Source organism: Phascolarctos cinereus, unplaced genomic scaffold (genome assembly GCF_003287225.1).
Source record: "Phascolarctos cinereus isolate Bilbo 61053 unplaced genomic scaffold, phaCin_HiC Scaffold_2;HRSCAF=192, whole genome shotgun sequence".
NCBI classification, from domain to species: domain Eukaryota; kingdom Metazoa; phylum Chordata; class Mammalia; order Diprotodontia; family Phascolarctidae; genus Phascolarctos; species Phascolarctos cinereus.
The window spans coordinates 120663039-120690162 of record NW_027555625.1 but is presented as its reverse complement, the minus strand read 5'-3'; the positions used below and the strand labels follow the sequence as shown (position 1 = coordinate 120690162).

General features: G+C 38.3%; 1 protein-coding gene across 1 annotated transcript in view; it reads left to right on the top strand.

Moving 5' to 3' along the window:
* The window catches only part of ANTXR1 (ANTXR cell adhesion molecule 1), a 324308-nt gene that overhangs the window by 155153 nt on the left and 142031 nt on the right, over nt 1-27124 (top strand). Inside the window, exon 13 of the mRNA XM_020985369.2 lies at nt 25359-25454. Within this exon, the coding sequence (XP_020841028.1) occupies nt 25359-25454 (96 nt within the window). The remainder of the gene's footprint in view (nt 1-25358; nt 25455-27124) is intronic.

Sequence of the window (27124 nt, the reverse complement as noted above, 5' to 3'; positions counted from 1 at the left end):
GCTTCCAATACTTTTATCACTAAATATTTTAAAGAATGTTTTCCTTCAGTTTTGGCAAATGACAAAGTAGGGAAAAGGTCCTTCTAAATTCACGCAGCTAAGCATGCCTGCAGAGTGGGGCAGAGAAAAAAGAGAACTGATATCTGGAGGTCAACTTGAATTACAGTGTGAGCTTGGTGACATTTATTAATCCAGGATGATACTCTGTTCAATGAAAGCAGTGATCAATAGAGCTAAGAGTCTAGACAGAATGCATTTCTTCCTTCTCTGAGGCCTCTGTACACAAAACTGATACTGCATAGTTCTAAATTATGCATCCCCTTGCCCAAGTGAAAACTTCAGCAAGGAGCCTTTAACCATTTCTTCCCTGAATAATTTACAGATATTCTTCAGAAGGCTCCCATGATCTGTGGACTACCTTCATGGTCAGGGCTGTAGGCGAAGTATTCTCTCCTCAGCTACAGAACAAACTGATTATGTGATTAGGTAGATAGATAGATAGATAGATAGATAGATAGATAGATAGATAGATAGATAGATAGATAGACAGACAGACAGACAGATGGACAGATGAATGGACAGAGGGATGGATGGATGGATGGATGGATGGATGGATGGATGGATATGCGGATAAATGAATCAGTGAATGAATTAGTGGCTAAATAAATGAAAGAAGGAAAAAAGGAGGAATGGAGGGAGAGAGGAAGGAAGGAAGGCAAGGAAGAAAGGAAGAGAAGAAAGGAAGAAAGGAAAGAAAGATGGAAAGAAGGGTGGAAGGGTGGAAGGAAGGAAGGAAAAAAGAAGAAAAGAAAGAAAGACTTCGAAGTCTTACCTATATAAGTACTGAAGAGAACATTTATCAGGTAAATAGGGGATATAGCTCAAACATTCCAGTTCATCAAGTGCAAATGATTTCTTTCAAGGAAGTGGAACTAGTTCCCATGATGCCAGACTACAGAACAGATTTTCACGGGGATCAGGGATATTTATGTAGCACTTTACAGTTTACAAAGTACTTTGTATATGGTATACCTATTATGTCATTCAGTGTTCACAACACAGAAAGGCAAGAAAGTGTTATTATCTCCATTTTCCTGATCAGGAGACTGAGGCACAAAGAACAGAATTTACTTGCCCAAGGTTACATAGTGAGTAAGAACCAAAACTCACACAGATCTTTTGATTCTGAATCTATGTCATTTCCACTGCACCAAGTCCTTTTTTATTGTTCTCTTTTTACTGTATTTTCCACCCCCTAACCCTGAAATAAATATAAATTACTGATTATAGTGTTGGCCTTCAACCAAATATCTGCTTGTCCTCTGATAGGAGGTAACACTACTTTTAACATTCTTATTGATTAAAAAGACCACAGAATCAGAGTCTAAATCAGAGCTCTAAAAGCTAGAGGAGATCTATTCCAACCTGCTCATTTTACTGAAAAGGAAACTGAGGCTCAGAAAACTTTAGTGATTTGCCCAACATGACATGGGTAGCATGAATGTGCGCTTTGAAAGCCACAATAAAAAGATTGAGACCCAAGCAGAGACTTGATGATAACATCATGATTAATGAGTGAGTCAAAGAACAAATCAGAGAAATAATATGCAAAAGAGAATAATAATAAAGACACTTTTGTTGCTGTTCAGTCGTGTCTGACTCTGCGACCCCATTTAGCGTTTTCTTAGCAGAAATACTGGAGTGGTTTGCCATTTCCTTCTCCAACTCATTTTACAGGTGAGGAAACTGAGGCAAACAGGGTAAAGTGACTTGCCCAGAGTGACACAGCTATTAAGTGTCTGTAGCCAGATTTGAACTCAGGAAAATGAGTCTTCCTGATTCCAAGCCTGGCACACTATACACTGTGTCACTTAGCTACCTTAATGATAATACTTCTAAAGTAGTCATAGGAGGAAAAATGGACATCTGAAAACATAAAGTAACAAATTAGAAAATTGAGGGCCCGTTTTAAGATGTAGAAAATCAATGGATAAATTAAAAATATGCACAAAAAAGAAAAATTCAAGGAGAAAGATAAAATGGGAAACAAAACAAATACAGACATTAAAAACAAAAGGAAAAACTGGCTCTTTGAAAAGATAAAAATTGGTAGAACTTCAGCTAACCTTAAAGAAAATAAAATTACCAAAATAAAGTATGAACAAGGTGAAATCTCAACCAAAAAGTAATTATTTAAACAAATTTACAGGTGAAGTGTATCAATAATACCTACCCTACAAAGTCTCAAAAATTGGGAAAGAAAACATTCTAACAAGCTCCTTTTATAAGACAAATGAAGTCCAAATACTTGAAAGCAAGAGAGATAAAAAGCAAAGAATGAAAATTACAGAACAATATTCCTAATTAATAGCTACATAAGCATTTTAAATAAAATCCCAGAATAATATTTTAAAAGATTCATAATGACATAAAGAGTGCAAAGTTGGTTCAGCATTAAGAAAATAATTAATATCGCTAATATTTTTATATTAACACTCCAAACCACATGATTGTATCAGTAGATGCCAAAGCCTTTACTAAACCATGACACTAATTTATACCTTTAAAAATACTAACTAAACAATATGTAATAAAAGGTAAATAAGAAGAAGTATAATGTACTAAATGGAGAGCTAGGGTTGGAATCAAGAATACCTTGGTTAAAGTCCTACTTCTGACACATACTGGCTATCTGACCCTCAGCAAATCACTCAGTGTCTCAGTTTCCCCAATCAATTCTCCAAGGCTACAAGTTGTAGAGCAGATATCAGTCTTCATGGATTAAAAGAGCTCCATGTACTAATAAAATCACTGATCCTCCAAAAAAAACCCCAAACAAACATATATCTAAAATAAAAATCTAGCCTTACTTGTAAAGGGGAAATAACAGAATTCCCAGGAAATAAAAGAACAAAGCAAAGATATTCTTTTCTCCTTTATCACTGAAATAATTCTAGGAAACTAAAGATAGCAATAAAACAAGAAAAAGAAATTTAGGTAATAAATAATGGCAAAGAGGAGACAAAAGTATTCCTATTTGCAAACTACATGAAGAAAATCCCACAGAATCAGTAAGGAAACTGAGACAATAGCTATAGTAAAGTAGCAGGATACAAAATAAATCTACAAAATTTGCCAGTATTTCTACTTGGTGATAACAAAATTGAAAAGGAAGTAATGGACAAGGGGAAATTGCATTCAAAATTAGTACAAAATGCATAAAAGGTCGGGGGCTCAATCTAACAAGACACTTGGGACTGGGATAAGAGGGTGTCAGGAAGACCTGCCACCACAAGGGGCACCTAGAAGCTTATGAAGAATATGAAGAATTCAGAGAAACATGGAAAAACTTGCATGAACTGATGCAAAGCAAAGTAAGCAAAACCAGGAAAGCGATATACACTATGATTACACCATCTTCATCTCCAGCCCTGGGGCATACCCAGGAAGGCCAAGGATGGGAAGACCCACCATCATTTGGGTACCCCACGTCTACCTTCTCCCTTTGTGCAGGCTGCTTACCCCTCACAGGACTTAGATGAGATGGGAGTTAACAATTACATGCCTTCTAACAAGATGGAGGGCCACCTGACCTTACTATCTGCTCTGACTCTATGCTTTATGTTACCTGACAGTGCCCACTTATATAACCTAAGCACCTCTGGGTTTGTCATCCATCTCATCATTGCATTCTTGGTGTTTATCAGACTACCCAGGTGGTATTTTAATGGAGATGGATAGAATAATGACAAGCTTCACTGAGAATACAGAATCTAGAATCTCTAGGCAAATAATTTTTTAAATAGAAATTAAGGGGGAATTATACATGTAGACCTCAAAATGTACTATAAAGCAATCATTTTAAGAATTATTTGGTACCTATTTTTAAAAAGTAAATCAGTGCGAAGACTAGATAAGCAAAAATCAGAAGCAACCAAATTAAGTAGTCCAGTGCCAGATAAACCCAAAAGCATAAAAAATTTGGGGAAGAACTCACACTTTAAAAAGAACTACTATGAAGATGTAGAGGAATTTTGAGGGGAAAAGGTTTAGAATAGCTATTTGCAGCACACACTACAATAAGCTCCAAATTAATACTCAAACATAAAAGCAAAAAAAAAATCAACAAAAGGAAAATAGAGTTGTCTTTCAAAATTATGGCTAAGAAGAGAATTCTTAATCAAACATGGGATAGAGGAGGTCACAAAGGATAAAGTAGATAATTTTGATTTTTTGAAATTGAAAAGCTTTTGCATGAACAAAATACATGTAGCTAAGTTAAGAAGGGAAATGATTGACTGGAGAAAATCTTTATATCAACTATTATTAAAAGCCTGTCATCTAAAATATATGGCATAGGGAATTCACACAAATACCATAAGAGCCAGTCATTGTCCAATGAGAAAGTGGTCAAAGAACATCAGGTCTCAAAAAATAAATTCCAAGCAATTAACAAGCATATAAAACACTATTCTAAATCACATCGGAGAACTGCAAATCAAAATAACTCTGAGGTTTCACCTCATGCCTCAAAATCTGATTTAAAAAAACGACTAAGGTGATCATTGTTGGGGTAGCTATGGAAAGAGTAGCACACTAATACACCTATGAATCGGTCCAGCATTTCTGAAAAGTAATTTAGGATGATTCTTTTTAAAAAGTAACTAAATAGAGGTGGAGCCAAGATGGCGGAGTAAAAGCAGTGACTTGCTTGAGCTCTCCCCAAACCCCTCCAAATACAAGTAAAAAAATCTAAACAAATTCTAGAGCAGCAAAACCCATAAAAAGACAGGTTGAAACAAATTTCCAGCCCAAGACAATCTGGATGGTCTACGGAAAGAGTGTTGCCCCAGGCTGGGAGAGTAGCACCTCAGGGAACTGAACCAAGGGGAGCTGTGGTGGTTTCCAAGCTTCTCAACCTACAAACATTAAGACAATTTAGAAGGTCAGTGGGAAAGATCTGGGTGAGAGAGAGAGGAGCGCTGTCCAGTCCTGGCCCTACTATATCCCCAGGGTGGCAGCCACAGGAACAGTGGTTGCTTTCCTCTCAGCCCACAGATCAAGTGGCTGATCAGAGGGGGATTGCAGGGATCTCTTTGCTGGTGCTGAGGCAGGATTCTCTTGCTTTGCCCATGCTTGGATCTGGGTCCTGGGTGGCAGTACTGGGGCAAAGAGGAACACTAGCATAGGTGAACTTGTGGTAGTGGTGCAGAGAGAACCCTCCTCTCACTTCCAGGGCAGAAAAGAGTGCTTGTGGTCACTCACGGACCAGAGCACAGGCCAGGAGAGGAGTAAACACCTCTCCTTAGATCGTGCCACCTTGGAAGAACTGAAAATTTACAGGTCTCTAGAAGTATCTCTGAAAACAGCTGCACAAAACCCCCGAAGCTTGGAACAGTACACCCTTCACACTGGAAGCAGAACCTACCTTAACAAAGAGTTAAAAAGTCAAATGACTGGCTGGGAAGATGAACAAACAGGGGAAAAAAGATCAGACTATAGAATATTATTTTGGTGACAAGGAAGATCAAGGCATACAACCAGAAGAAGACTACAAAGTCAGGGCTCCTACATCCAAAGACCCCAAGAAAAATATGAATTGGTCTCAAGCCATGGAAGATCTCGAAAAGGATTTTGAAAACCAAGTAAGGGAAGTAGAGGAAAAAAATTGGGAGGAGAAATGAGAGTAATGCAAGAAAATCATGAAAAACAAGACAACAGCTTGCTAAAGGAGACCCCAAAAAAAATACTGAAGAAAATAACACCTTAAAAATAGACTAGGGGCAACTAGGTGGAGCAGTGGATAGAGCACCAGCCCTGGATTCAGGAGGACATGAGTTCAAATTCGGCCTCAGACACATGACACTTACTAGTTGTGTGACCCTAGGTAAGTCACTTAACTCCATTGCTTAGCCAAAAAACAATAACAACAGCAACAACAACAACAAATAGACTAGACCAAATGGCAAAAGAGGCCCAAAAAGCCAATGAGGAGAATGCCTTAAAAAACAGAATTGACCAAGTGGAAAAGGAAATCCAAAAGCTCACTGAGGACAATAATCCCTTAAAAATTATAATGAAGCAAATGGAAGCTAATGAGTCTATGAGAAATCAAGCAATTATAAAACAAAACCAGAAGAATGAAAAAATAGAAGACAACGTAAAATATCTCATTGGAAAAACAACTGACCTGGAAAATAGGTCCAGGAGAGAGAACTTAAAAATTATTGGACTATCTGAAAGCCATGATCAAAAAAAGAGTCTAGACATCATCTTTCAAGAAATTATCAAGGAAAACTGCCCTGATATTCTAGAACCACAGGGTAAAATAGAAATGGAAAGAATCCACCAATCACTCTTGAAAGAGATCCCAAAAAGAAAACTACCAGGAATTTTATAGCCAAATTCCAGAGTTCCCAGGTCAAGGAGAAAATATTGCAAGCAGCCAGAAAGAAACAATTCAAGTATTGTGGAAACACAATCAGGATAACACAAGATTTAGTAGCTTCTATATTAAGGGATTAGAGGGCTTAGAAGAGTTCAAAGGAGCTAGGATTAAAACCAAGAATCACTTACCAGCAAAACTGAGTGTAATCAATGAGGGGGGAAAATTAATATTCAATATCGTAAAGGAATTTAATGCATTCTTGAAAAGCCAGAGCTAAATAGAAAAACTTATTTTCTAGTACAAGACTCAAGAAAAGCATGGAAAGGTAAATAGGAAAGAGAAATCATAAGGGACTTATTAAAGTTGAACTGTTTACATTCCTACAAGGAAAGATGATATTTGTAACTCATGAGACCTTTCTCATTATTAGGGTAGTTGGAGGAAATATATATGGACAGAGGGCACATGGTGAAGTAAAAATGAAGGGATGATATCTAAAGAAAAGAAAATTAAGGGGTGAAAGAGGAATATACTGGGAGAAGGAGAAAGGGAGAGGTAGAATGGGGTAAACTATCTCACATAAAAGAGGCTTTGGAAAAGCTTTTATAGTGGAGGGGAAGAGGAGGGAGGTGAGAAGGAATAAGTAAACTTTACTTTCATCAGATTTGGCTTAAGGAGGTAATAAATATACACACCCCACTGGGTATGGAAATCTATCTTACCTTACACGAAAGTAGGGGGGAAGGGGATAAGAGAGGAAGGGGTGATAGAAGAGAGGGGCAGATTGGGGATAGGAGTGACCAGAAGCAAACATTTTTGAGGAGGGACAGGGACAAAGAAGAGAATAGAATAAATGGGGACTGGGATAGGATGGAGGGAAATATAGTTAGTCTCTCACAACATAACTATTATGGAAGCGTTTTGCGTGACCACACATGTATAGCCTATTTCGAATTGCTTGCCTTCTCAGTAAGGGTGGGTGGGGAGGGAGGAGGGTTGAGAATTTGAAACTCAAAGTTTTAGAAACAAATATTAGAAATTGTTTTTACATACAATTGTGTTTACATTTACATGTAATGTCTTTACATTAGAAATCTGATACACAAGCTAAGGAGTATAGAAATCTATCTTACCCTACAGGAAAATAGAAGTGGGAAGGGGATAAACGAAGGTTGGGGGCAGGGAATAGGAGGGAGAACGGATTAGGTGAAGGGGGAATCAGAATGCAGGTTGTCATGGCGTGAGGGAAGGGGAGGGATGGGGAGAAATTTTAGAACTCAAAATCTTGTGGAAGCAAATGTTGAAAACTAACACTAACTAAATAAAAAAGATTTAAAAAGTGACTAAATACTTATAGCCTTAGGCCTAGAGATCCTACTGCTTGGCCATTTATCTCCAGGAATTCAAAGATAGAAGGAAGGTTCCCATACATATCAAAATATTCATAGCAGTAATTTTTTAGTAACAAAGAACTGGGGGGGAAAGCAGGAATCAGTTAAATTACGGTACATGAACAGATCACAATACATAAATATAATGAAATATTATTGTGTTGTAAAAAATGAAGACTATGAAGAATTCATAGAAATGTGGGAAAACTTACATGAACTGATGCAAAGTAAGCAAAACCAGGAAAACAATATACACTATCATTACAATCAAATAAACAAGAAAGGAAACCAAATGATATGTAATTATAATTACCAAAGTCAGCCTTGTAGAAAAGTTGGAAAAATATACCTTCCTCCAGAGCCACATTGTAGGGGTGAGGGTCAGTGGATAAGAAATGTTGCATATTACTGTCAGGTTCCATGCGTGAGTTTTACTAAACATTTTTTTCCTTTGATTTAGAAAGCAGGGAAGAGTATAATCAGAAATGAAGGTGTGTAAAATCAACGGCATTTAAAAAAACAATAGACTCATCACCTTTTTCAATATTGGTAAAGTCTGAAATCTTTTTCACATCTTTGGTATCTATCTTTTCTCCAGATGCCTTATGAATTGATTTCTCAATGACCTCACAATTGTAACATCCAACAATTGGGATGATTTTCTTGTCTGTATTCTTTTTAGTACCATTTCTACCTCTCTTATAATCACATTTAGGACTATGATATTAGAGTCCAAGTATGGTGCCTTTTCTGTTCTTGATGGTGGAAAGAGTTTGCTATATCTTTAGCAGACCTTTTCCATTTTTCTTTTATTTGTTGTCCTGCTTCCACTTTCATCCTTACATACCCTCAGAATGACTATGCTTAGTTGCATCCCTTGCCAAGATTTCTTCAAACTGATTTTCCCTCAGCTCTGCTTTATAAAGTGATAATGTTCAGAAGCTTCCATCATCCTTCTTCATAATATTCTACAAGCGACTTCATATTCTAAACTGACCTTGCCTTTGGCCACCATCTCTCTCCATTTGATAGGAAGTATCTATCCCCTAGGAGCACACAACCTAGTAGGGGAAATAGAACCCCAGTGGAGGAAAAATTTTCTTTTAAAATTAGTTAGGCTACAAGGTAGAAAATACAATCAATTAATCAAGTAACAAGCAGTTGTTAAAAATCCCCTATGTGCCAGGCACTTATGTTGAGAATTGGGGCTATAAATAACAGAAATAAAAGAATCCTTATGCTGAAGGACCTTATATTCTGAGATTAATAAGTATATATGGAATAAATATATAAAGGCATATATAAAGATAAATATACAAAGATATATACAAATAAATAAATACAAATAAACACAAAGTAATTAAATATAATGTGATTAGTATACACTTGGGGGAACCCTCACTGAAAAATTTTAAAAGCTGGGATCATAATACCTATAGTGCCTGTATAATGGGTTTGTGATGAGGCTCTAATAAGATAATATATTTGACATTTTTAACCTTAAACAGTTATTTAAATATCAGCTATTTTTATTACAGGGAGTGGAGGCACAATAGTAATACCAATATACTAGGATGTCTTTCTAAAGGTCTTTGAAAAGTTGCTAATACAGTTTAGTGCATACCATGAAATTTTTCTTTTGGAAATATTTTCTTGTTCAGTGACCTAAATTCAATCCTGAGTATCGTATTTTCTTTCTTCTGTATAGCATGCTGCTTTTTCTGTATCACATAGTTTTGATCATTTTTATAAACCACTCTTCCCATGCTTTCATTTCTTATGTCAGTGACACAATTTCTGAGGCTGAAAGAATAGCACAGCAAAGGGCAGAGAGGCCCATTCCTAGAGAACTGCCTGAGGGGTGATGACTTATTTAAACTTGCATTCATGAAGACCGTCAGTATGAATCAGTGGCAGGAGTATCACACTGATTAAATTACAGGTCTTTGAAGTATAAAGCATAAATCCCCTTGAACTGTCTGAAGGCAGGTTATTAAATTCCTTTCTTTAAAAAATAGACTTCGTGCTCCAACACTAGATAAGCATCGTTGAACTCTCTTCTTCTTGAAGTAGGCAATTTACGCTGACTCTGACCTAAACCATGTTCCAAATTTTTATAATCTTAATTCCACCTTTGTTTTTTCATTGTAACTATTCCTGGTATGCCTTAATTTAAAAAAACCATTTATTTAGCACCAGTTTTCTTTTGGTAATGCCATATGACAACATAGCACGGAACACCACAACATTTAAAGAATCAATATAGCCAATGACCCAAAGGGACATAAAGAGACAGATGGCAGGACAGGGAGGTGGTGCAGTGGACAGAGTGCCAGGCCTGGAGTCAGGAAGACTCATCTTCCTGAATTCAAATCTGGCCTCAGACCCTTTTTAGCTGTGTGACCCTGGGCAAATCATTTAACCCTGTTTGCCTCAGTTTCCTCATCTGTAAAATGAGCTAGAGAAGGAAATGGCAAACCACTCCAGTATCTCTGCCAAAAAAAAACCCAAATGGGGTCACAGAGAGTCAGACCTGACTAAAAAAAATAAAGACTGAATAACAATGTAGAAAAAGGTCTGTAGTGCGTGTATGTGTATGTATATATGCATACGTAGCAATAACATTAATTTGCATCCAAGAAATGACATAAATAATATCATCTAGGAAATATATAAAAAGAAATGAGGTAAATCAACTATGCATTGAGAATGAGTGATAAAAGACAACTTGAGTACTACACTGGCCCTTATGGAACATTCAAAGAACTAAAAGAAGAACTCTATTGTGTTGAGTTGATCCTTTATGGATAATTTAGTGGAGGACACAGACAAGAATTGCATATTATAAGAAGTCATGCGTGGGTTACAATCTATACATGTGGAAAGATTCCCCACTTCATTTAGATCACAGATGCAACAAAAGTCTTGAAGCATCATCAGTCTTAGAAAGTAGATTCAAATGGGCTACCACTTTCCTAATATGGTAAATTAAATTAATTTCTTTTCAACAGCTATTAATAGCTAATAATTTTCAAGGCGCTGTTATGATCATGGAATCATAGATCTAACCTCAGAGGTCATTTAGTTCAACCTCCCCAATTTATAGATGAGGAAACTGATAGTTTATGAAGAGGATACAAAGATGAAGTGCCTGCTCTCAAGCAGTTTATAATCTAGCAAGGAAAATAAAACAAGTACATAAATAGTTCTGCTACAAGGTAGAATATTATTATTAATAGTTAATATGTGTGCATTACTTTAAGTTTTGGAAAGAATATTACATATATTATTTCATTTGAGCATCATAATAACCTTGTGATGTAGGTCTTATTATCCCTATTTTACAATGAGGAAACTGGGGTAGACAGAAGTTAAGTGATTTGCCTGAGGTCATATAGCTAGTCAGTGTCTGAAGTAGGATTTCAGCTCTGGTCTTCCTTATTCCAATTTCAATAATCAGAGAAGTAAGTCATCTTTTACCTCTTTGTGCCATGTCTTTCTTCTTCCAAAAACTTTCTTGAATGTATCCCCTCATTCACTTCCCACTAAAACTACCCCTATTGAACTCCTAACCAGGAATGAGATTTCAATAAGTAGGGAGAAATAAGGTAGAAGAAAAGATATCTTTTAGGCATAGGGAAGCATGAATAAAGATATAGAGGGAAGAAAATACAAGAAGTGTTCACTGGACAGAAACTGGACCATTTTGGTTAGACCATTGGCTATGTACTGGAGACTAGTAGGAGATAAAGCTGCAAAGCTGGTATCATGTTGTAGAAAACTTTGATATGCAAAAGTGAATAATTTAGACTTTATTCAATAGACAATGGAGAACAATTCAAGGTTTCTGAGTAGGAAAGGGGCCTGTTTAAAACTATGTTTTGGAAAAATTAAGCTAACAGTGATATATAAGTTGGAGGAACAAGAGTAGAGTCAAGACTAGTTATGAGGCCTTTTAATTAGTCCTGGTGAGAAGATACCAAGCTTCACTCAGAGGTGATCTTGGGAAAGAAAGGGAGGAGATTCAGTCCAAGAAGCACTCATTGGAAGGAAGTAATCATGATACTATGTCAAGTATTTCAGGTTTGGGACCTTCACACTCTCCACATTCCAAGTCAGCCCTGATCGGTTGGTATTTTTCTCTAAGGAGTTCATAAACTTATCTTGTAAACAGTTTCTTTTTGTATATACTTCATACCTTTGTGCCCTGATTATAGTCTTGGTAGAATTCGTCTTAGGTAGTATCGTAACCTCCATACTTTTCACCAAATTTCAACAAGAGCAGATAAAACCAAGTACTATAATTGGGCTAAAAATCTATTTTCTTAACCATGAAAAGAATCCTCTAATTCATTTGTCATCACACTATGGTTGATTGACACAGTGTCACTTCAGAAGCAGCTTGGTGAAGTAAAAAGAGGATGTTAACCTAGAATCCCAAAGACTTGAGTTCTAGTCCTGATTTTGATGCTAACTTGTGTGTCCGTGGGCAAGTACCCATCAGAGCTTACGTTCCCTCATCTGTCAAAAGAGTGAAATGAACAAAGGCTCTTTCAGCTTTGACATTGTATGATTCTGTTAAAATGGTATGTGCCAGAGGAAAACGTCTTACTTCTCACTGATGTTCTACAGAGAACGCATTTCTTGGTAGAACCGTAGGAAGAAACATAACAATGAAAACTTCCCCAAAATATATACCCTGCCTAGGACTTATTTCCCTCAATGAGTTCCAAAAATGGTAAGTTAAACATAGCTCACATCTCAAGAGTGCTTTAAGGTTTACAAAACATAGTCCTCATAACACTCATGTGAAATTTGGGATGCAGGTATCATCCGTAATTCACAGATGAGGAAATTGTGCCTCAGAAAGATTAAGTGATTATTAGCCTGAAGTTACACAGTAAGCCAGGAACTCATATTTCTTCACTCTAACTCCAGTATTCTTTCCACCTCACCGTTATTCTCCAAGCTCTGTCCTAAATTAAACAAGTAACCTGAATTGAAATGTGTATGAAGCAACTGAGATAGAAGAAGAATGTGGGGGCAGTTAACCAAGCAGGATGCTGTTTACATGTGGATAATAGCTTTGTTGTCCCTGGATATTCCACTGAATGCTGAGGTGGTACATTCTAGAACTGGAATAAAACATGCATTTAATGATGAAGAGGAGGAAGTGGGGAAGGGACCAGCGACCACTGGCAGCTGCCTGATTCCATTGGCCTGCCGGAAAAAAAGATTTATAGTGGTTTGCAAGGCAGAAGAAATTTGAATACTTATGGCTGCTAACATAACAGTGACAGAGAGATCTCATAACATGGTGAACAGAAAAGCTGTGAAAAACCAGTCTCCTTTAGAGGAAACAAACATCCAATAGCTTCATTAGGTCCTTTTCTACTTAAATCTAAATGTACTTTCAATGTATGTGTTTAGTCCTATAATTATAGAATTAATTCTGTTCCATTAACTAGAATATATTAGAATTCAATAATCTAATAAAAAGCATAAGCCCTTACTGTGTTCAAATCACTGTGACAGATACCAGGGAAGATGCAAATATAAGATAAGATATTACCTCTATCTTTTGGGAGTTTATAAATGAGTGGAGAGGCAGTATAAGCCACACACAAATACCTGTTTATTTTAATATTTCGTATTATATGATTTCATCAGTATGGTTGTTCTGTCTACTAAGCATATGATTTTTATGAGTTGCTGTAGCCAATAAAGCAAATTTGTCACCAGAAGGCTGGCTAGCCTTTAGGAGGAAAAAAAATCTCTCCACATTTAGCTATACTGGCCCTTGATGATAGAAATGAGTATGTCACTGAGTCCATACCAAAAGCTTTTCTAGCTTTTGAAAGCCTGACAGAGCTTGTGTTCACTAGAACTGAAGGCTACCTCCATGCAATGATGAGGTATTGGAGGAGAAATTTAATGGAGGAACAAAAATAACTATGATATATAATAGTGATATATAATCATTCATATTGAATTAAAAGGGAGGTAGGAAAAAATGGCTCTGCTACTTTGGGACAGAACAATCAATTCTGACTGGGAAATAGAAGGGGATGGGAAGAGTTTTTGAAGTCAGTTTGGGGAGATGTTTGAAGGTTCACAACTTGCAGTTAGGTAATTACGGAGGGTTTTTGTTTGGAGGGGCAGGTTCTCTCTGTATTTTGCCGTTTGGTTTTCTAAACTTCTTATTACATTGGAATTTTATTATAACTTACAATAAGTTATAAGATTTTTATGGCATTTCAATCAATTAACCAATCAACAATTGGTTTTAACCAATTAGCCAGTTGGCTAACCAATTAACCAGTCAATGATCTATTAACTGCCTGCTACGTGCCAGGCACTGTTCTAGACACAAGAGATACAAAAACAAAAGTGGAACAGTCCCTAACTTCAACAAGTTACATTCTATCAGGGACACAACCTGTACCAGGTATATAAACATACATGCAGATTAGTTATGAGGTAATGGATTCAGCCAATGAATGAGAGCAGAGAAAAGAGAGCATTGCCTATAAGCAGATTAGTTATGAGGTAATGGATTCAGCCAATGAATGAGAGCAGAGAAAAGAGAGCATTGCCTATAAGCAACTGAAAGAAGGCCAGTTTGACTATACCGCAGTTTGGACAGGGAATTAGAATATTATAATAAGGCTAGAATGAGCTCTGGGAAATGGAATGAAGCCTGTGGGAGTTCTCAGCAAGGACTTGCCAGGGAGCCTGAATTCAGTCCCCACAGGGGACTAAAATGCGTGGGTGTTCTAACCAGAAATACACCAAGGCCGGCAGAAGCCAGAGCAAGCTCTGATAACTGGAGCCTGAAAGTTGGAGAGCTGAGAGAATGGAGCTGTAGGCCGTGGCCTGTGTGATTAGCTGTGCTACGGCCTCCATAGATCATCACCCAGAAAACCAGCGTGGGACAGGGCAAAACTCAGAACCATAGCAGGAAATGGGGCTAGGTCCAATGCAGGGCTCATGGGCTGGCTCATGGGTGCCTTGATGGAAGCCTAAGGCCAGAGGGATCTCTAGCAATTGATTGGACACCATTGCAATGGATGGAACCAATTCCAAGTTGGGAACTGTGCAAAGAGGAAAAGACAGAGAAGTGATGAGGACATCACCTATATTAAACCACCAAAAGACAAAAGCAGAAGCCAAGGATGATGTCAGAAGGCAGGGTATGGTACCTGCTCCTACATCTGGGACTGCATCAGCATAAGAACCCAGAATACAGAGAAGAGAGGACCAAACAGTATGTCCCCACCTCATTCAGTAGTACAGGCTGTGACAGAGCTTGACCTTAAACACAAAGTCCTAATCCAGGAACTGAGACTTGAGACCATAACCCAACATCTAGTACAATGAAAAAAAAGCCATCATGCAAGAGAAGTCCAAGAGGTTAACCAATAAGAACTCAATCAGTTAGTCAGTCGATTAACATTAAGTGCCTATTATGTTCTGGGAAAGGGCAGATAGGTGGCGCAGTGGATAGAGTGCCAGTCCTGGAGTCAGGAAGACTCATCTTCCTGAGTTCAAACCCGGCCTCAGAAACTTACTAGTTGTGTGACCCTCGGCAAATCACTTAACTCTGTTTGCCTCAGTTTCCTCATCTGTAAAGTGAGCTGGAGAAGGAAATGGCAAACCATTCCAGTAACTTGGCCAAGAAAAACCCAAATGGGATCACACAGAGTTAGACACAACTGAACCACAAATGTTCCAGGAACTACGCTAAATACTAGCAATACCAAAAGAAGCAAAAGATAACCCCTAACCTCAAGTAGATCACAATCTAATGGAGATGAAAGCTAGAAAGAGATGAAAGCACCCACTTCAATGAAGTAATCTTACTTTTCCTCTTTCATGATTCTCTAGCCCACTCAGTATAGCAGTTGTTCCAAACCTTTTCTTTTCTCCTCAAGCCTCCCACATGATTCCCTCTCTCATCTCACTCTGCCAAAAATTGAAGCCATTTGCAAGGAGCAAAATTTCCCTTCCTCCTCATCACACATGTCTCTGACATCATCCATCACAATCACCTCTGTAATTTCAGTCTTTGATGATAAAATGTCTCTTCTTGCTTACATGGGCCACCTCCTTGACATCCCATTCCCTTTCATCTTCTCCAGAATAGTGCTCCTTCTTTCATCCCCATTCTCTCATTAATCTTCAATGTTTCCCTTTCTACTAGATCCTTCCCTCCTACCAACAAACATGCCCATGTCCTCATCCTTAAAAATCCTTCACTAATTCTTACTATGCCCACCAGCTATCATCCTATATCTCCTCTCCCTTTCTTAATTAAACTCCTTGAAAAAGCTGTCTAAACTAGGTATCTCCTTTCCACTCACTCTTTTCTAAACCCTTTGCCCTCATCATCCAAATGAAACTGCTCTCTCCAGAGTTACTAGCGATCTTTTATTTGCCTTTTCTAAATTCTAAGCCTTTTTGACCTCTCTGCCGCCTTTGACATTGTTGACACCCTATTTCTCCTGGAGTCTCTTTCCTCTCTGGTTTTCATGACTCTGGTCACTCAGTTCTCCTACTACCAGTCTGGCTACTTCATCTCAGTTTGGGGGTCGAGGGAAGCACATTTTCATTTATGTAACACTAAGTGTGGGTGTACCCCCAAGGCTTTATCCCAGGACCTTTTGTATTCTTCCTTTATGCTATCTCACTTGGTAATCACATGAGATCGCACCCGTTCAATTATCATCTATACAGATGATTCTTAGTTGGAAAAGAGAGAAAGAGTATGAGACAAGATCTAAACTCACTGAGAAAAGAATAAGACTACCCTGGAGGTTGACAGCCACCAGAATCTTTATTAGGTGATAAATGTGGATTGAATAAAGCTCAAAGGAGGAGATGTTACTGAATGATATTGGTAGAGAGAGAATCAGGGAATAAGGGGTATTCCAACTCCCCAACCATAACCAGTGAGTCAGGGGGTATAAGTAAAAGTACTAGAAAGAGTGGCCAGGAAGCTCTGCCAACAGGTTGGAGGGAGTCAAGTCTCAGTGAGCGTGAGAAAAGAAAAAGTTTGTTTGGTTTTTTTTCAGTTCAATAACACATCTGGGATTTTTTTCATTTTTCATATTTTATTTTCCCCATTTACACATAAAAACAATTTTTTATATTTATTGGGGATTTTTTTTTAAATTTTGAGTTCCAAATTTTATTCTTCCCTCCCTTTCCTCTTCCCTCCTTGATATGGTAAGCGATCTGATATAGGTTATACATGTGCAATCATGTAAAACATTTCCTTGTTAGTAATTTCGTGGAAGAAAACTCAAAACAAAAAAAAAAAGAGAAAGAAAGTGAAAAATAGTAAGCTTTGTTCTGTATTCTGATACCATCACTTCTTTCTCTGGAGGTGGATAGCATTTTTCATCATGAATCCTTTGGGATTGTCTTACATCATTGTATTGCTGAGAATAGCTAAATCATTCACGGTTGTACATCGTACAATATTGCTGTTACTGTGTACGATGTCCTGGTTCTGCTCACTTCACTCTGTATCAGTTCATGTAAATCTTTCTAGGTTTTTCTGAAGTCATCCTGCCCATCATTTTTAATAGCACAACAATATTCCATCACAATCATATACCCCAAGTTGTTTAGCCATTCTCCAGTTGATGGGCATCCCCTCAATTTCCCATTCTTAGTGAAAAGTTTTAAGAGGAAAGTTAGTTCATTATTTGTTGAACAGGCTTTCCAGAAAGCATAGTGAAAGGGATGGCTAATTTTAGGGTTGAACTTTGGGGAAGGTTGGGTTGAGGGAAATGGGAATAAGGGATCAGTCAGTGGGTTTTAAACAATAGCAGCCAGAATTCAGAATCACTGGGATGGGGAAAGAATAATGGAAAGGGAATATATTAGTCATTGAGGAATGAGTTCAAGTACATTATCATTGTCCATCAAGTTTTGGTCTAAAGGTGGAGTTATAGGAGGCTGGAGAGGGTCAGTCACTAATAGTCAATAAACAATTGGTCATTTATTAAGTACCTATGAAGTGCCAGGCACTGTGCTAAATGCTAGAAACATAAACATGAAAAAGATAGTCCTTGTACTGAAAGAGTTTACAGTCTAACGAGGAAGAAAACAAATAAAAGGAAGCTGGAAAGTAGAAAGGAGAGGAGAGAAGGTACCAGTGAAGGAACATTACAAAAAAGTCCCAAAGAGTACAGCCAGTGGGAAATAAAAAGATGACTGGCCTACCCTCCATAACACAAGGTTCTGGAGCATAATGGAATGGCTGGTTCTCTTTCTGTCTCTCTCTGTCTCTCTCTCTGTTTCTCTCTCTCTCTCTCTCACACACACACACACACACAGCACACCACACACACATCCAATCAATCACTAAATCTTCCCATTCGTTTCTCCACAATATCTCTCCTATTCGTCCCTTTCTCTCAACTCTTACAGCCACAAGCATAGTTCAGGTCCTTATCACCTCTCTTCTGAACCATTGCAATAGCCTTCTAACTGTCCTCTCCACCTCAAGTCTCTCCCCACTCCAATTCATCCTTCATTTAGCTGTCAAAGTGATTTTCTTAAAGTGTAGTTCTGACCATGGCATCCCTTATTTAATAAACTCCAGTGGCTCTGTATTCTGTCTAGTATAAAATCATCTGTTTGTCATTTAAAGCTTTCACAATGAGGTCCATCTCTCTCTTCCCAATCTTCTTACATTCTACTCCCCTCCGCACATTCTATGATTCAGCCATATTGTCCCCCTTGCTGTTTTCTCACACATAACTCAGTCTCCCACCTCCATGTTTTTGCATTGGCCATCATCCATGCTTAGAATGTATGTACTCCACCTCCAGTTCATAGAATCCCTCTCTTCCTTCAAGACAGAGCTCAATCATTACCTCCAAGATGAAGCCTTTTCTGACCCTGCCCCCAACTGCTAGTACCTTCCTTCCCGAGCTTCCTTGTGTTCAACTATTTTGTATTCATTAGTAATTTTCTCTTTATATTTCCTCTGTACATGCTTATATATCTCCTTGTCTCCCCCATTAGAATTTAAGCTCTTTGTGAGCAGAGACTGTTTCATTCTTTATATTTGTATCCATAGTGCCTGGCACAGAAAAGGCACTTAATGTTTGGCAAATGATTGATGGGCACTTAGTTGGTGCAGAGGATAGAGTACTAGCCCTGGAGTCCAGAGGACCTGAGTTCAAATCCAGCTCCAGACACCCAACTGTGTGACCCTGGTCAAGTCACTTAATCCTATTTGCCTCAGTTTCCTCATCTGTAAAATGATCTGGAAAAGGAAATGACAAACCAATCAGTATCTTTGCCAAGAAAACCCTATGAAGAGTCATGAAGAATCAGACACCATGAAAATGACTGAACAGAGAGAGAAACTGATTGATTACTTAGCCCAAACATGGGCAGTTCATCAGGGAGCTAAGAGGGCAAAGTTGGTGCTGCTGTTCCAAGGGTCAGAGAAACAACACAGGGTTGCAGAAAACAGAATAATACAAGATTGGGACCCAAAAACCTGCCTGATCCATAGTCTTGGTCTCTGCTACTAACTACCTATATGATCTTGGACAAGTCCTTTTACTTGCCTGAGTTCCTATAAAATTAGTAGGTTGTTCTAGATCATCTCTGTGCCATTCCACAATTAGAGGAATGATTGAATTCTGTAGGAAAGAGAAGGAATTTGAATCTCTGGGTTTGAATATCCAAAACCTCTTAGCAATTAAAAGTACTGGATATCTTTCAAAACAAAAAAGAAGTCGTGACGTTCCTCCCCCACATTCATTCCTGTGAGCAGAAAGCAGAGACCAGCTGTTCAGGCTTCATCCAACTTAAAAAAAAAAAGTGGAATGCAGCCCTTCTCAATCACATGGCATAAGCCTCCAGAAGAAAGCTCTCACACAGCTGGAGGCAGAGCAGCCAATAGTCTACACTGCACTGGAGTTAGAATCAGGACACCAGAATTTGTGGCTTGGCTCTGCCACTCAGTAGCTATGAAGGCTAAGGAGAGGGACTGTGCCTATAGTTTCATTCATATAGGGACTTCTCAGGTGAAGAAACTCTCTCTACCAGTGCAGGAAGACATATGGTACCTGGAGAGGAAAGACAACGCCACCCAGTTTAATACAGGCATATGGAAAGGAGTAAGATGAGAGAAACCTGGAAAGGCATTGAGGGCAAGGCACCAAATTTTGGAGTCTTGATTGAATGCCCAACTGTAATGGGACAACTCTTCATTACAGAATCACCAGATTTCAAGCCATCTTTGGAAATCTTCACCTGACCTACATTTTTATCACACTATTTGGCAGGGTTTGACAAATGTCGACTTTACTCAGACAAAACCAAACAATAATATCTAAAAAGGCAGAATGATGACTTTGAAAGGAACTGCATCATCTCCATGGTAAAAAATAAACCAAAAGTCTTTGTTTAGAACTTGAAAAAAATGATATAAAGATGCTAGAAACATCAAATCTGTTAAACCCATTATTGGCTAAAAGAATTGTGATGTCTTGGTATAGTGTCAAGGGCATTTGACCCAGATTAAGAAGACTTGGGTTGCAGTTTCTTGTGTAATCATCTTTTTATTGTACTATGTTATAGAAATGATTGTTTTATTCCACAAATTAAAATTTTAATTACATTTTTTAAAAAGACAGGCTCAAATCTTGGATCTGCCTCTTCCTAAATAACCGACAAGTTAATTTCTCACTTTGAGCTTCAGTTTTCCCAACTATAAAACAGAATTAATAATGCTTTCACTGCCTAGCTCACAGCATTATTGTGAAGGAAGTGCTTCATAAACCTTAAAGTGCTAGAGAAATTAATAATAATAATGATACTGAAGGGGTTTCGCTTAACTTTCCAAATAGAAACTTCCCATCGAAAGCTTGCTTCAGACAGCTTGTACTAAGGAAATATTCTGGGTCTCTAGAGTCAAGAGATTAGCTCCAAGAGACCTGTTATCTAGTCCTGTCTCTGTCATTAACTAAACTGTGCAAGTTGGACAAGTCACTTCTCATCTCTGGGCCTCAGGGAGTAAGTGAGATTGGCATGGAGAGAATAGAGAGATAAAAGAGAAAAGATCGAAGAACTGAACCTTGGGCAAATCTGGTCCTCTTTGAAAATGAAGGACAAGGGGCAGCTAGGTGGCACAGTGGATAAAGCACCGGCTCTGAAGTCAGGAAGACCTGAGTTCAAATCCAGCCTCAGACCATCCACTTGACAGTTACTAGCTGTGTGACCCTGGGCAAGTCACTTAATCCCAATTGCCTAAAAAAAAAAAAAGAAAAGAAAATGAAGGACAAACAGCAGTAACAAAATGCATCACCAACCTTTCCATAAGGGAAAAATGAGATTCAAATCATTAATCAGAGCATTCTGGAGGGGGAAAAACTCTAGAAGAGCAGCTTGGGGTGAGGTGACAGGAGGATTTATGGGGAGAAGACTGAAGGAAGCAGATTGCAGCTGATTATCTGGATAGCTATATGGCGCATTCTGCTATGGAAGGGAAAAAATGTAAAATACCATGGGACCTGTCTAGTCAGCTCTTTAATTTTACAGGTAAGGAAATATAGACCCAAAGACAGAAAATTATTCAAAGCCACATGTTTACTTAGGGGAAAAATTACCAGTCTTGGAATCAGAAGACCCAGGTTTACACCTGGGGTTTTATATTTTCTACTTATATGTCTCAGGGCAAATACTTTTTTCCTGAATCTCAGTTTTCCTATCTATAAAAATGGAGAAAACAACTAATTATACTACCTACCTTACAGTGTTGGGAAGAAAGCATTTTATAAACCTTAGAGTGCTATATAAATATCTATTATTATTAGTGATACATGCGGGAAAAGTTGCTAATAATTAGAACTGCCAAACTAGAATAGACTACATTGCAAAGTAATTTATCTCAAGAGTGTTAGGGGGAACATTGTGTGGGAGATTGGATGAGATGACCTCTCAAATCCCTCTAATATACGGTATGATATATGATTCTTTTAAAACTTTAACTAGAACCTGGGTCTTCTCATTTCCAGAGTAGAGATCTTTTCCATTGCACTACTATGAATATTCTCTCCTATGGTAAAGATTACCTGGAACCATAAACTAATTCATGTCACGTTTGAAGATGGCATTTCTGCCAGTATATCTCAGTGGGCATTTATTTAACTCCTCTGTGATTAGCACTAAGTTAATTATTTCAAGGATCTACAATTTCATTGTTTGGGTTGTCATCCCACTAATATAGATAGTATCCCTCCTACATACTTGTATAGTCTTTGCTAATGCAAAAAAAATAGAAAGTTAGATATAGATACAGATATAGAGATAGAGTTAGAGATAGAGATATATGTGACATGCTGTCCCAGTGAAATCCAAGGTCCCTGGAATCCATAGTTCCCAGAAACGAGAGTCACCTTCAAGGGAAGAAACTGTACTTGTAGTTTCAGGAAACTTTTACCACAGTATAGCATAAGTATACTGGCTCTAACAAAAGAATACAAAGCCTGGAAGTCAGCAGACCTCCACACAACAGTTAAATTCCAGAGGAGGTGTCTTTCATTGTCTTTGGACTATACATTTTTTGAGATCCAGAGTTTTTACAAACAGTCTTATGACAGTTTTTATTTCATTCACAGTAGTTCACCCTGTTATCAAGTGGCTGCCACTGTTTTCTTTCCTTGGGGACTTATTTACTTCTTGAGGATAGCTGAAAGAATACCATTCCTGAAAAAATAATTCCTTAGCATAAAGGGTGGTTAACCAATCTCACGATCATTATTCCAAGAGAAATGCTACTTGGAAGCATCCTCCCAAAACTTATTCCCTTCTTTCCCCTCCTCCTTCTTATTTCTCTCCCCTTGTACTTCCCTCATCATCTCATTGAGCTCTTTGGCTAGGGCTCCTGCCAGAAATAGGACTCTGGGGGAAACCACCCACCACTGCACTTGGTCTACTCCTACAGCCACCTGTGCATCTGAGGCTTTTGCTCCTTCTGATATAACCTGATATTTCTGCAAACCTTGATGAGATGGGCCAATACTTGGTTTGGGGGACTTTGAACTTCCTGGCTCTTAACCAAAGATGTCTCCAGTGGTTGCAATAAGAAAAAGCTGCTTCATTGCCAATTTTGAAAAGCCCAAAAATAACTCAAGGCTATATTGACGACTTCTTTGGGTGAAGCCAGAGGGCCATCTTGGAACTCAATAAATAAGTAATAGTTAACATTATACTTTACAAAGCTGTATTCTGCAACAGTCTTGTGAGGCAGGTTGTTTAAGTATTATTATCCCCGTTTGGTAGATGAGTAAAATGAGGCTCACAGAGGTGTGTAATTTAACCAAAGCTATAGAGCTACAGAATCACATTATCCTCCAGGAGGAAGGAACCTCAGAGGCCTTGTGTTTCGACTAATACCTAAATCATAATTTCTTCTACAACAAGGGGTCATCCAGTCTTTACTTAAAAGTTCTTAGTAAAGGGGAACATACAACTTCCCAAGGAAACCCATACCTTACTTGAATGTATTTATTAATTAGGAAGTTATTCTTTCCATCAAGCCTAAATTTTCCTCTTAGAAATTTCTACCCTTTGTTCCTAGATCCTGGAGCCATGTAGAACAGAAGTAATCTCTTTTCTGTTTTACAGAAAACAGAAAAATAATTTCTTCCAAAGCTAGAGAGCAATCTAAGGGAAGGAAATCAGGATGGGGAAGGTTCTCTAGTTATTGCATCTGAGGATTGGTTGAAGGAACTAGAAGAATTTAACCAACAGAAAATGAGATTGGGGTGGGGAGAAGGAGGGGCTATCTATCTTCAAGTATTTGAAGGGCTGTCTCATGGAAGGAAAATTGGTTTTATTCTGGGTGGCCTTAGAAGATAGAACTAGGAACAATATGGGCAGAAGTTGAAAAGAGACAAATTTGGCCTTGATATAAGGGGGGAAATTATAACAAATTAGAGCTATGCATAAGTGAAATGGTTTCTTCAGGAGTTGATAGGTTGGTCCTCTTTGGAGGTCTTCAAGCAATTTCTGGATGACCCTTTATCAGATGTGTTATAGTGGAGACTCCTTTTCTAATGTGGGTTGGATTAGATGGGCAGAGAGGTGCCTTCCAACTCTGAAATTTTGGTGAAATACTTGAAAATAGTTATAATGACCCTCACTTACATCTTCATTTCTGGACAAAAGTGTAGATGGGAAAGGAAGGGTCCAGACTGAGTTAGGAAACCAGAGCTAAAGCTCCGGCTAGCTGTATGAAATTCCTCAAAGAAGTCAGTTTTAAGCTTTAATAGCTTAAAAACTCACTAAGGCTTTTCCGACATACTGTATCTGTATGCACATAAATAAACACGTCACTTATACAATTATACCTGAAAAGTAGATGGTGGAATTGTCAATCCATACCTGTCCTAGGCCCTGTAGGGCCTATCATATATGTGGTTGCCTTAGAAGCAATAAGTGCTTCTTGACCTTTAAGAAAGAAAGGAGAGGCAGGGCAGAAAAGAGGCAAGTGCCCTCAGCCCTCTGGAAGGAGGAGAGAGAAAATGGAGCCAAAAAAGACTCCTTTTCTCCTGGTCACCAACAGCTTGGACAAGATTATCATACTCTGTCCTTACATGTCTAAGATTTGATGACTCTGTGGTTCTATGATGATAATCTCCATTTGACACTTGAGCAGCCCAGGGAAATTGTAGGCTTAGGACCCTGGGCTGTAAATTAAAGTTTCTATCTTCTGAAACACTCATATAGGCCTACTGGGACAGAGAAGGGAGAGCACAAAGATAGAACCAACCCTTTGCTCTTGGGGGGAGCTGGCAGGAACAAAGAAAATAAGGTTAAGAGAAAGATCCTTTAAGCCCTATCTATTACCTCCACTCTACTCATATCACACGCTTGTAGTTATGTTCCTTCTTGCTAGGATCCAGGATCATTCAGTTTTGTCTTTTCTATTTTCTTACAAGACTGAATTTCCCTAGCTCACTTGGGTTGGAAGCACAGGGGCTACTCACAGGCCAAGCCCATTCCAATCAACTTGGGAGCTTTAACATGCTCTGTTTAACAGTCTTGGCCAGTACTAATTCACGTGGTAGCCCATTTCATTTCTGGATTACAATGTACTATCATGGGAAAGAAAGACTCCAGACTGTGAGTTAAGAAACTAGAGTTCAAGTCCTGGTTAGTTGTATGACCTTCCTTAAACAAGTTAATTCCTGTCTTCTATAAAATGAGGGCATTGGACTTGATGATCCAAGACCTTGGAACCTCTGTATTCTGATTGTGAGCAAGTCCTAATGGTGATGATCAGAACACAGAGGGCCAGGAGACCCAAACTTAAAGAGTGGCTGGCTTGTTGTTGCTTTGTCAACAAGTCGTATCCAACTCTTTGCGAGCCCATCGGGGGTTTTCTTGGCAAACACACTGGAGTGGTTTCCTTCTCCAGCTCATTTTATAGATGAAGAAAACCACTGAGAGTTATTCAAACAGACCTTTGAGCTCCCTGAAAATGACAAGGGCTTGTTTTCTCAATGAGTTATCCTAAAAACTTGTCTTCCTTCCCTTTGCAGTCTGATGGTACCATCCTGGCAATTGCCCTGCTGATTCTCTTCCTGCTCTTGGCCCTGGCTCTTCTCTGGTGGTTTTGGCCCCTTTGCTGCACAGTGGTGAGTGTCCGCCCATCCTCTCCCATTACAACTGCTGCTACTATAGGTATGACAGTTGACAAGATATTGGGAGAACAATGTCTGGAGAGAAAAGTGGAATTTAGGACAAAGTCACGTTTTATGTTTGAGATCTGGTTAAAATGAACATTGCTCAATAGGACAGGAAAAAAATGAAGACTTAAAGAAAATATGGGTATATTCTCTATTCAATGCAACAAATATGTTAAAGTCCCTACTTTGTTCAAGGCACACAGATTGAAATGACACAGACTTTGCTCTTTAGTACCTTACAAGCTAAAAAGGGGAAAGACAAAGACGTAAGTAATAATGGGGACAGCTCACTAACTCAGGGGATAAAGCGGTGGGCCAGCAGTTAGGAAGACCCAAGTTCAAATCTGGTTTCATACACTTACTAGCTATTTGATCTGGGCAAGTCACTTAACCTCTGTTTGACTCAGTTTCCTTATCTGTAAAATGGGGATAATAATAGTACTTACCTAGCAGGCTGTTGCGAGGATCAGATGAAATAACGGAAAAGCTCTTATCACATTGCCTGGCACATAGTAAGCACTAATTAAATGTTAGCTAATATTAGCAATCACAATTAATGATATGATAACAGAGAATAAAATAGATTCAAAGGAGGGACTGAGAAAGATTCTAGGCAAGTCAGAGTCTGAATAACATATATTTTATTATTATTATATCTTTGAATATGATATGAACTTGAATAATATAAACCTCAAAGAAGAATTTGAGATCGGGCCTTAAAGGAAAAGAGTACTTCAGCAGAAAGAGATTGAGGGGAAGTCCGTTCCAGCGGTGGAAGAGAAGGCGAGGAAAGTGGATTGGAGCCATATGGTGGGAGGCCTTGAAAGCCAACAAAAGTATCCAATGATAGGCAGTGAGGAAGTACTGAAATCATTTTAAATGGAGGAATTGTGTAATAAATGGATAGGAGATAAAAGACTAGATGCAAGAAGAGCAATTAGGGCCTGCGTATCTCCTGCATCAGTATAAATTACTCCATGAAGCACAAGGAAATAATAAACAGGAACAATCTGATGACAGAATTATGAAATCTTAGCAGGAAATAAATCCACATTTATTCATTTTCTATAGCACCTGTGTCCCAAACTTCTTTTTTTAAAATAAAGTTTGAGTAAGATTAAGCAGATAGAGATAAAAAACAGAAAACCAAAACAGTGCCTTCAAGTGAAGTTTTAGAAGTATGAGAAGCTAATGAAACACGAAGAAATGCTAGGAGGTTGAAGCACCTGGCAAGAATTACAACGGTTAAGGCCAGAGGTGTGCGGGAGCTAGCAGATGTTGGCTTGGGAGAGCCCATCATTAAATTTTCAGTGCAAACACGTCACACCTTTGGCAAATGCTACAAATGAGGGCTTGACTTATTGTTTTGTTGATTGTCTAGGCTTAAGAAAGTGAGGGGGAAATGCTAACAATGTAGATTAACCTTAAAAGTCTGTTGTGCCTACATTTTTTTCCGCCAGAGAACCGATTGTTAAACATTTATAAGCATACTACTGGTTAAAGCTCTTATAACTAGGAAGCAGCAGGTTTAATAGTGAGTCAGGAGAGACCTGAGTTTAAGTTTTAGTTCTAAAACTTGCTAGCCATGTGACCTCACATAAACCATCCAATATTTCAAT